This window comes from Lathyrus oleraceus, chromosome 3 (assembly GCF_024323335.1).
Source record: "Lathyrus oleraceus cultivar Zhongwan6 chromosome 3, CAAS_Psat_ZW6_1.0, whole genome shotgun sequence".
Taxonomy (NCBI): Eukaryota; Viridiplantae; Streptophyta; class Magnoliopsida; order Fabales; family Fabaceae; genus Lathyrus; species Lathyrus oleraceus.
Window position 1 is genome coordinate 3,113,906 of NC_066581.1, and position 11,274 is coordinate 3,125,179.

The following is an 11,274-nucleotide window of genomic DNA, read 5'->3' on the forward strand; positions in this document are numbered from 1 at the left end:
CCAATCATCATCAGATTCGCTCCCAGTCAGAGTTCCCTCCTGGTTTCTGAGCAACTTTTCGCGTTTGTTCCCATGCACGGTTGTCTCCCATTTGATATGGTGTTAACCTAAAATTCCTCGCAGAGTCGATAACATTTTTTCTCGGCAGATCTCCTTTTTTCCCAAACTAGGGTTGAGCCTTTGGGATGTTAATCTCTCTTTTCTCTAGTAGTTGTCTCCCTCTTTTGTTGATTGACCGAGGATTGTATCGATCATTCAAATTTGCAACACCTTTGTATCCTTTGCGATTGTTTTGTCAGCATAATCATCACATATACATATACATATACATGAACTCATATAATTCCATTATTGCAACATCACATTGATTGATTCATTCATGTGATCTTAAATTCTCTATTATGGCGGCACTTTATCCCCATACAAATTTGGTATTTGTACTCCCTCAATTGTAGAGTGTTGTAGCGAGGTATTCGTTACCTTTAGATTTATTGACAAAATCAAAATTAAATGATACAATTCGAGTCGCCACCACACTTCTATTTATCCAAAGGAAAGGTTAGAAAGAAAACAAAAACCGAGAAGTTTTATCGAATCAAAAACTAATAAAAATGTCAGAGATCTGGGTAAAGGGGTTGGTTATGCAATGGGAAGGTTTTAAGCACCCAAAACATCCTTAGTACTCTAAGGGAGCCCTTTTTGCAAAGTTGTATGGTAGGTTGGTATTTGTGAAAATATTTGTGCAAACATGAGTGGGGGGATGAGAAGAGAATATACAAGTTATTTATAATTTTGTTGTTTGAATGGATAAACCCATTGCCTACGTACCATCACAAAGGTAGGATCAAAACCTCGTTGTTCGGGGTAAAAATCTCAAAATATGGGTGAATTGATTTGACAAAAGCCTTAAGGTCTTTTGTTATCAAAGGGAGAAAACATAACCTAAACCAACAATCCACCATGTGAGGAGAGCTTCAACATACTAGTGAGGGATCCACGCCATAATAAGTATGGAAGACTTATAGTCCAATCACTAAGGATGAGGTAAGGTTTACATCAACCACTATGATAACTCAAACCTCTGGCTAATGTTTATGAAAAGTTTTGAACAAGGTAGTCATTGGAACCACAAAAAAACAAACTTGAGTGAGTTGTATTTACAAATTATAAGTATTCACAAAATGAAGTCAAAGTTGACTTAAGGTTCATTTAACATAAGTATTAATGAAAAGAGTTTTAAAAATCAATATGGCCTAGATTTCTAGTTTTGAAAACAATGTCAATGTTTGCACAAAATGAGTTTGGCTTGGGTTAGAGTGGAGAGAAGAAGAGAAGGGCAAGTCCTAAACATGCAAAGGTGAGAGAAAAGAATAAAACCCTTGGAGTTCCTTTCTTGAGATCCTAAAGATGATCCAAGATGCTCTTTTCCTTTGGACTTAGCAAGCAACAAACAATTAACTCAAGCAATCAAGCAAATATTCAATCAAGTTCCTAGGATCTTCCAATTGGCTTGTCTTTCTCTTAACTTGGATGCTCATGAAAATGGTCCTTGTAACTATCTCAAGTTTGGAATCCCTATCACACAAGAACAAACAATCAAAAGGTTCACAATGCAATAAAAGAAATGGACAAAGAGAGAGTTTATATTAGGGGTCCTTTCAAGTCAACATCAAGACATAAGCATTCTAAAGGCATGAGGCCTAGTTGCTCTTCAACAATTTTAGCATTCTAAAGGCATGAGGCCTAGTTGCTCTTGAACTCCATTAAGCATAGGTGAGGTCCTAATTCTAAGTCCTTTCTCCTTTTTCATTTGGTTCACACAAACAAAGACAAAACAAGCACAAGGCAATAGTATATTTATATAATTATGTGCTCAAGTGAGCGAAAGGAAAATGGCATAAACATAAACATGAGGTCAAATGAGCAAAGGGAAAATACAATATGAATAAATGAGCAAGAAATTAAATTGCATTAAAGTAAATTGCAAGAATTAAATGCTTGAATTAAAAGTTAGTAATTAGTAGTTAGTGTTAGTGTGCCATAAGGCAATTTAGTGCTATCGTAAGTGGACAAAAGTAGTAGTCACACCTATCTGAGGCGGGTCATAAAACTATAAGAAACTAAACACAAGTTAGAGACCATGACTAGTAATCGAAGCTCCTACAACTTGCCATGCCAAAAGAAAAGAAGGATTACCTTGTATGGATTTCAGGTTCTTTGCTTTACCAAGAAGCAACCTATCTTGGACACAAAGCAATTCACTTGATCTTTGATCATGTTGAATTTGATTTGGATCAAAGAAGGTTAAGCCTCTCATATGTCAAGGCTAACCACAAATTACTAACTCATTGGTCAAAAGAAAAAGAAGAAGAAAAGAGATGAAGATGAAATGTACCAAAATGGAAACTCAAATGACATAATCAAAGCACAATGGTAAACAGAAGTGAAATGAAGATTAGAAGTCAAGAAAGGTCAAACATATATTTGGTATTTAATGGAATTAGAATAATAGATAAAATAAAATGAACAAATTAAGGTCAAACTTCAAATCCAATTCAAATCAACTTGGATAAGTCCAATTGGATCACCATAAGTCTATCATGGTCAAACAAGGTTTGACAAATTTTCTCAACTTGTTTTGAAAACAGAAACTAATTTTAAACAATTAAAAAATGAAGAAAAATAACATAATTGGACTAAAATCTCAAATAAATCTCAAATCAATTTAGAAATTGATGAGAATATTTTTCATACACTTATCATCATCCAAAGATGTTAAGAAAATATTTTTGGCATTTTTGAATATATAAAAGTATTTAAAATGAATTAAAAAAAATTAAAAACAAAATAATTCACAAAAAATATTAAATGGAATCATAAAAATAATTAAAAATCAGATTATGAAACTAGAATTTAAGAGAAATTTTTTGCAATTGGTCCCATATTTTTGTGATTTCAAATAAAAGAGTTATGAATTTCTGAAAATAAATGGAATAAAAGAAAATATAACAGAAATTAAGAAAATAGGAAAATCCAGAAGCGTTGGATCATGATTAAATAATTGACGTGGCTAATCCAAGGGACATGAGGCGCGCGCGCATGGTGATCATGAGTCAACATCATGACACCATGAATTAAAAATAGTCAAAACAAACAAAGGTCAAGATTAGATCTAGAGAGTTGGATCCAAAGGCCAGGAGAGTTCCACGTGGGGATGGTGGTGGAAACCACCGTCTTCTCCGGTGAGAAGGCAAAAACCGGCCACCAGTTGCAGGTTTTGCAACCTTAACCAAATCACACGATCCTTATACCAAATTAAAGTTGGGGTGATGTACATACACTACAACAAACAAGACCTTAGACAGCGCTTTTTTTAGCCTTAGACAGCGCTTTAAAGCGCTGTCTAAACCTCCGCTGCTAAAGGTTTAGACAGCGCTTTTTTAAATCTTAAAAGCGTTGTCTAAGCCCCCCTTTAGACAGCGCTTTGGCCAAAAGCGCTTTATAAGACCCTCTTATTTTAAATTTTTTAGGTATACCTTAGACAACGCTTTTGAAAAGCGCTGTCTAAGCCCCACCCCCTTAGACAGCGCTTTGGCCAAAAGCGCTTTCTAATCCCCCCCTTAGACAGCGGTTTTTACAAAAGTGTTGTCTAAGGTATACGAAAATTTTTGAAGCTTTTGTTTTAAACCACATTTTTTTCAGGTTTATAAACCATAATTTCTACCTGTTTTCAACCAGATTTTGACAGACAATTATCACATTTTATATATGCCATTTTGGCATTTTTTCTACCAATTTTTGGCTAACAAATATATATATATACCAACTATATATATTTAATTATATGAGATATGTGTAAATATAAAAATAACTCATAAGTTAGAAATACATACATCGGTGGGAATCTTTAATCGGCCCAAAGCAAGAGTATCTCGCATAAACCTCAACATGAAATACCCGCAATCTATTTGATTACGTTGTTGAGGACACTACATATGAAAAAAAAATACGGATTATAAATCCTAAGTTTTATCAAGTGTCATCACTAATATAATAAAAAATGTGGTAATTAAAAATATACCGCCACTTTAATCCATGTAATGGAGTTGGCGCCCCTCCTTGAGGTTTGGATATCTCGTTCGGCCCGAAAAGCTTGGACTCGGTATGCCGTGGAATCGCATTATCTTTTGATTTGGATTTTGTGGGAGTCTATTTAACATAACCAAGGAAAATATGTAAGTAAAATTTAACTAAATGTTCAAACCAAAATATCTGTTTACCTGTAGGGTGCCACCTCCACCAGTGCTAGCACAGTCATCAGAGACACTAACAATTGTCCATGGATCAGCTGCATTCCAATGAAAGTCCACAACCTTATCCCTGGATACAGAAACTCCAACCAATTAGCATAATAGCATATATATAATGTTGAATTCCAAAGAACTGGATAAAGATAAATGAACATGTGTATGACCATCTGCTATCATACCTATGTCTTGCATGACGAAAGAACAAACCAGGGGAAGCCTGTGATACAGTTAGATCAGCAGAACCCAATGTTTTACCAACCTAAAAGAAACAATATTAATCTCACCAAAAAACAAAAATACAATATGCAGGAGTGATAGAATAGCTTTGAAACTTGTGGAGTTCAAACCTTTTCATGGTCCCAGATGTTTATAATGCCATCTTCAGCACCACTTCCAAATACAGATGATTTAGCAGGACACCACTGAAACAGATCAAAGTTGAGTCAAAGATCAAAAACTTCAAATGGCCTTTTAATTTAAATTTTAAACTGCAATTAATTGAAAGCAATGCAAAATATTCCAGTCACCTGTACACAGAGGACTGGTGCTTCATGGCCTTCAAATTTAAAAATAGGAGTCCCAACCCCACTACTGTTTAGTTTTCGGCGATCAAAAAAAACGAAAGGGCATATAACCCCACTGAAGCAAGCAAAACAAAAAATTAAAATGAAGAACCATAGCCCAAAAGTTTTTTGGTAGCCAGAAAAAAAAGGATCCAACTTCAAAGCTAAACTCATCAATGGAATTAAGAACCATAATAACTAATTATGAAGAAAAATCAGAAAGGCACATAAATCTTAATTTATGTTCATTCATAATACTGAGGGAAAGGGCATATACCCAGTTAGAATTAAGTTTATATCATGAGTATTCCAATCAACACAATGTACATCACCATCATGTGCTTTCTCAACCTGCATTAAAGAACAAAGTTAAGATAACCAAACAATAAGTACAAAGGATGAGATCTCTGGGAACTTGAAATGAAGGCAATAAGTTGTATTTACATTATTTTCCTCTTTTAAGATGAAATGGTTCATTCATACCTTAACAACTGGAGTAGTTCCAACACGAGCATCCCAGAGTATGAGACAAGAATCATCACCTACACTACAAAACTCTTGTGCACTGCAATCCAAAACAACAACAAAAAACATGACTTATATTAGATAATGATCAGATAAAACCATTAATAATAACTTTAAAACAATATAGGTAAAAAAGAGTCCAAAAGTAATTCCATTAGGATTTTACTGACCCAGAAAAATAGATACACATAAACTACCACAAGCATGACTAATACAAGAAACAGCTACCTTGAAGGGCAAAATTGCACATCTTCAACAGTATCTTTATGACCACGGTAGATGCCCCTTGGTCCAACAGAGGGGCTTTCTGCAGTTTTCTCACCACTTCCACCAACATTAGAGCCCTGTTTAACATCAGGTCCTACTTCAGTAGCTAAAGTTGCAATGTGATCATGAATACTCCATAACACCACATGTTTGTCCCTGCCTGTCATTAGGTAATAGGTATTCTCAACAGATCAGCAAAATACAATGTAGTATATGGAGTAAGCCATCCAAAAAGAGTAAGAATATTATTGATATTTGATCCTTAAGCAAATATAAACATAAAATCCTACCTCCAGAAAGAACATAAGGCTCAGTTGAACACATAGCCAATGCAAATTCAGCATTATCTTTATGCCCAGTTAATACCTGCAAAATAGTAGCCTACAATTTCAGGTGCCTGACTTTATGAATACAGATATGTTGAATGCACATTATTTATTTAGGCAAAACAGTGAATTCAAACTTCTAAATTACTTAGCAACAAAAGAAGTTAATTTATGAGCACTGTTGCTAAATAGCCAGTAGCCAGTAAGCAGTATAGCAGCACTATACCATTATAGCATGGCAGGAGTTGAAAAAGCTATTGTTCCCCCATACACTATTTAGTACAAAATAGTGTCAAATAGCCATTAGAACGGGGCTACTGCACTATCACATAGCAGAATTATAACAGTCCACTAATTTTAACAATCAACACTGCTTATAAGTACAATTAGCATTTTCCATCAAACAAAGGGTGGACCTAATTTATTTAAATTATGCAGGGAACAAAATTAAGATAATTAAAATGATAAATGGACAGTTGGTTTAGGGTTTAACAAAGGAAATTGAGAAAATGTTAACAGCTATCTTCTCCACCTAAAGATTAAGCTAATCTATTTCATCTTGTCCTGAAACATGGGTTTTTACTAAGGCGAAGAACAAGAAGCAATGCGTCTACAAACAAGGAGCTACAGCAGCTACAGTTAGTACCTCCATAAGGGTAGCATTTTATCAGACACTTCAATCAATTCAAACCATGATATCCTGCCGAATCCAAAAGTACTGCTTTAATTTGCTCGGGGGGAATATCCTGACCTTCTCTGCATTGCTGCTAAGAAACAAGAAAGGGTATAAATCAAAACCATAACTTACAAATTACAAATGGTAGAAGAAAGCCAATAATACTTGACTCAAAATATTTGAACTCAAAAGACTTCAGAACAAACAACCTAGAGAAGCAATTAAACATCAACAGGCAAGCATCATAATAATAGAAAGCAAGGAAGGCTAATAACAGATATGTTTCAGAAACAAAGTCAAAACGACATCCTCAATTACCATGCAAATATTTTGCATTCATGTACATACAGTTGTTTGCTATGTTACTGATCCATATGAAGGAAGCGTGAGTTATCGTGTCGTGACAATAATTTACATGGTTTGCAAGCCACAAGCTATAAATCTGATAGATTCTTAGAACAAATTCGCGTTAAGACAAACAAAAATTACCTTAGGAGATTGGTTTTTGGGGCTTAGCAAGTCACCAGGATATAGATCTTCCTTGACTCGGCAAGGAAGAGTCGGTGGAGTGGGTGTCAATGGGTGAAAGCTTGCACTTGCAGAAGGTTACAGCAATGAGCCAGGAGGAGTTGATTCCAGTTCGTTATGAAGATTGTTAATCCGCTGCAGTAGCTCCTTCAAGTAGTCAACTGCATCACCAAGTATTGAAGCCCTGTCCATCTAACAAGCGAAAATACCCAACATTAGCATGTTCTACTTCCTAAGTTGTTCAATAATACATAAAGGAAAATGTATTGATATGCTACCATTAACAGCAACAAGATGACATCAAGTAACTAGTCTAATTACACATCAAGATAACATTATTGATATTTCTACATGGGTGATGAAGGTTGCATCAGTCGCGTTTGACAGCAATTCGCTGCGATATCAAGAATCAAAACTCGACCACAACCATTATCGCAACCTCAATTTAAAACCTTGATAGAAACTAATATAGCAAACAGAATTTCTGGAAAACGAAAAAAAAAGGAATGGATTTCTTCTTCCATACCTTGCTAATCTTTGGCACAACAGACCTAAGCATGTACAACCTATCATTGAGTTTCTTCCTTCGATGCCTCTCGGCCATGAGATTTTTGGCAGGAAGCCCCTTCTTCTTCTTCCCCTTTTGATCTCCACCAGTAACAACAGTCCCATTGGAATTGTTCAAATCATTTCCATTCTCATCAGAATCATAATTCAACTCAGAGAAATCCTCAACATCATCCTCACCACCACCATTTCCATCTTCCTCCCATTTTTTCTCCACCTTTCTCTTCTTCTTGTTCCCCACCGTCTCCAATCTCGGAATCTCCAACGCCCCTCGCCGCTTCTGAAACAGCGTGGTCGGCTGCTGTTGTTGCTGCTGCTGTTGAGGTTGCGGTTGAGAGAGCTCAAGAGGCATAGAAAACGAAGCACTAAAAGGTGGTACAGAAGCATCGAGTTCAAGAGTCGGTGGAAACTCGGAAGCGGAAGTCAGGTCGAGGGAGGCACCCATAAAAACAGGTGAATTGGAAGCGTTGGTGTTGTTGTTGTTTCCCATAAAGAATCCATTTTCGAATCCCATTTCAAAAGGGTTATTATTGCTGTTGCTATTGTTGAAGAAGTAGTTGTTGTTGTTGTGGAAGAAAGGGTGTGGATTTGAAATAGAATCCATGGTGTTTGTGTTTTGGTGCATGAGAAAATTATCATTAGTAGAATTGGGATTTGAAACAAACGGAACAACGTTGTTGGTTGTTGTAGTAGTGGAGTTGAGGTTGTAGAAGTTATCAGGTTCGGGTTTGGAGAAAGGGAGAGAGGTAGTAGAAGCAGCCATGGCAATAGCAATGGCAATGTCTTGGTCGTCGTTGTTGTTGTTGTTGTTGAGTTTAGGTTCAGGGTTAGGGTTTAGGGGAAGAATCTTTCACACAGGATAAACAAGCTCTGATTGAGGGTTGGAAGAAGGGGGAGTGGATTTGGGAGAAAGAGAAGCAAGCTCTGATTGAGGGTTTGGGAGAAGAATGTAGGATTTTTAGGATTTGGGAGGGAATAACTTTTTTTCGTGACATGGAGGGAATAAAGACTTTAGACAGCGCTTTTGGTTTTAATTTTTTTTTTAATTTAAAGACTTTAGACAGCGCTTTATCAAAAGCGCTGACTAAGGTCTATATTTAAAAGCGCTTTCTAAAAGCGCTGTCTAAGGGGGGGTCTTAGACAGCGCTTTTAGAAAGCGCTGTCTAAGACCCCCCCCCCCCCCTTAGACAGCGCTTTCATTATTTTTTTGGAACATTTTGCTTGTTTTATTTTAATTTTAACCTTAGACAGCGCTTTCTTTTAAAAGCGCTGTCTAAGATGCGCTGTTAAAAGTCATTTTTGGCGTAGTGATAACCCCTATAACCTTGGATTATTCTCTAGATATCTATGGAAGGAGACATCAAAGATGGAAATTTTAGGTACTTAATCTGAAGTTCAACAATTCACAAAATTAAAGCCACAATGGGCTTGCCTCTCACACAAGGACTTCAAAAAACCAAACCAACACAAGCAATGCACAATATATAGTGAGATTCGAAGCAAAACAGTTAAGGTGGAAACCTTTGAAGTGCAGATTTGATGAGCGCGATCCAACCTAATGCTTGCTTGCAGCTTGATCTTGATGTATGGTATGAGTGCAAGGCTTATGTATTAGTGTTGGAAATCAACTGATGTTGTTGAAAATCAAACTTGAAAAAGAGAAATTCAAATTCAAATTCCTTGGGTGAGAGGTTAGGATTCAATTCCAACAGGGTTTCAGGCGCCTTCAGGTTACCAATTGAATGAAGCAATGCATCTATTTATAGCTGAATATCCAAGGCAAGGTGGATGGAAACCGTGTGCATGAAGCTTTGGGTCCTCCATGCATGGGCCTCTACAGGCGCATGTGAGGCCCAAAAGCTAATGGTTTTGCATGCTGAGCTCAATTGAAGTAAGTTTAAACGTACAATTTGAAAGGAATTGGCTTGTGCATGAAGATTTTACTTGGATTTCATAAATGGTCACAAATGTTCTCCTCTTCGAAAGTCATACATAAAAATTGCAAACATGGGCATCTAAATAATGGTTGGAAAGGTCTTGACATAAGGAACAAAATCAATGTTAGACAAAAATCCATTTGGAGTTTGGAAGATTGTGAAAACTGGCCATGAAGTTTGATGTACAAAACATGTATTTGAAATTTTTTCCAAAAATGACCAACTTCAAGCCCTTCTTTTTCAAAGATTCAAGCCTCAAATGGAAAAACCTCCAACATCAAAGTTATAGATATTTTCAAGACAATAAATTTGGACTTATATTTTGCATCATTTGGATTTTTTATGAAAACGTTATGGGCAGTTGAAGTTGGACATTTTCAAGATTCAATGGCTTTGGTCCAAAGTGACCTATAATGTTTTGTATTATCACATGTGTTTCTTTTAGGATTATGAAATTTTTTCCAACATAAAAAATTAATTAGACATCTCAAAATTTCCAATGCACTTGGTCTCACCTAAAAATCATAAAAAATGAAGGAGTTAAGTCCTTGGGAATTTGACCCAAAATTAGGGTTTCAGTCAAAATGGCCTATAATGTTTTGAAATGAATGATGATCTTCCAAGTTTAAAATGAATTTTTGATGAACATGAACGTTGTTCATATGGTTCTTAAGAACATGTTTTCTCTTGGGGCCATCTTCATTTGAAAAACACATAAAAATTTAAGTCTCACTGGATTTCAATTGAGTCAGATGACTTGACTGGTCAACTTCTCAAGTCCAAACTTCAAATCCTAATGAATGAATGATTGAGAGGCCTCACATAGGCTCATATATTGATAACACTGAAATTTACCGTATTTTCGACTCCGATTTCACATGCATTCTAGTTGTTTTATTGTTATTTTGTTGTGTTATTGCTATGTTTTCCTTTGTTTTCAGGTTTTTACTTTAATCGGAGCCCCGATCGAGAAAAGGAGCGAAAAAGAGCCAAAAACCCTAAAATTCATCATTTTGTACTTGTGACCTACCCCATGGCTGGCGCCATAGACCCTGCCATGACGTGTTCAAGCTCAACTTCCACGTTCCCCGCTACTTCCACTAAGGCGCCTCAGATTGGCCTTGTGGCGGGCGCCATGGCCTTGTGGCGGGCGCCACAAGAGGAAAAGTTTTCCCTCCCATTTTCAAGTTGAAGGGCATCCTTGTCATTTCCATCTTTTTACTTGTTTATAAATAGAAACTCGAAATCACTTTTACAAGCATCGAAACTTAGAGCAGAGGCAAACTCAGAGCAACTTTGTTTCACTTAGGCATATATTCAGTGTTATAAAGTGGTAATCGCTTTGCATTGAAGTGTTATCACAATTGTGTAATCAAGTCTGTGATAGAGTCTTTGGAAGGAAGTTAATCCTGCCGCCATTTTCATTTCCGCTTTGCAATTTACTCAACCCTCCGATTGGAGCAGGTTTTTATTACTTGTCTTTATCTTATTTATTTTCCCGCACTCGCTTTACTTTGTTTATTTCCTCGCACTCGCTTTAAATTATTTATTTCCTCGCACTCGCTTTACTTTGTT

The 11,274-nt window shown here is 36.3% G+C and overlaps 2 protein-coding genes across 2 annotated transcripts; both read right to left on the minus strand.

Annotated features, from left to right (window-relative positions):
• Nucleotides 1-3,682: 3,682 nt before the first annotated feature.
• On the minus strand, nucleotides 3,683-6,025 carry LOC127132042 (WD-40 repeat-containing protein MSI4). Its single transcript, XM_051060912.1, has 9 exons — nucleotides 5,956-6,025; nucleotides 5,627-5,825; nucleotides 5,357-5,438; nucleotides 5,151-5,224; nucleotides 4,838-4,949; nucleotides 4,658-4,732; nucleotides 4,490-4,569; nucleotides 4,265-4,380; nucleotides 3,683-3,720 (listed from the first exon to the last, which is right to left on the minus strand). The coding sequence occupies exons 1-9, from the start codon at nucleotides 5,987-5,989 to the stop codon at nucleotides 3,683-3,685; spliced, it is 810 nt and encodes a 269-aa protein (XP_050916869.1). The 5' UTR covers nucleotides 5,990-6,025.
• A 1,084-nt stretch (nucleotides 6,026-7,109) lies between these two features.
• LOC127132043 (transcription factor ICE1) lies at nucleotides 7,110-8,540 on the minus strand. The gene is made up of 2 exons (XM_051060913.1): nucleotides 7,722-8,540; nucleotides 7,110-7,387 (listed from the first exon to the last, which is right to left on the minus strand). The coding sequence occupies exons 1-2, from the start codon at nucleotides 8,523-8,525 to the stop codon at nucleotides 7,274-7,276; spliced, it is 918 nt and encodes a 305-aa protein (XP_050916870.1). The 5' UTR covers nucleotides 8,526-8,540; the 3' UTR covers nucleotides 7,110-7,273.
• Nucleotides 8,541-11,274: the final 2,734 nt, after the last annotated feature.

What these genes read in the sequence shown, in the direction of transcription:
- LOC127132042 (XM_051060912.1), bottom strand. Translation starts at nt 5,989, where the DNA reads ATGTGTTCAACTGAGCCTTATGTTCTTTCTGGAG. An exon ending in GCCTTATGTTCTTTCTGGAG is followed by an intron (nt 5,826 to 5,955) that starts GTAGGATTTTAT and finishes ACCTAATGACAG; the next exon opens with GCAGGGACAAACATGTGGTG. An exon ending in ACAGGTAAACAGATATTTTG is followed by an intron (nt 3,721 to 4,264) that starts GTTTGAACATTT and finishes GAAAACAGGTAG; the next exon opens with AAATTATGGTTTATAAACCT.
- LOC127132043 (XM_051060913.1), bottom strand. Translation starts at nt 8,525, where the DNA reads ATGGCTGCTTCTACTACCTCTCTCCCTTTCTCCAAACCCGAACCTGAT. An exon ending in TTGTGCCAAAGATTAGCAAG is followed by an intron (nt 7,388 to 7,721) that starts GTATGGAAGAAG and finishes TTCGCTTGTTAG; the next exon opens with ATGGACAGGGCTTCAATACT.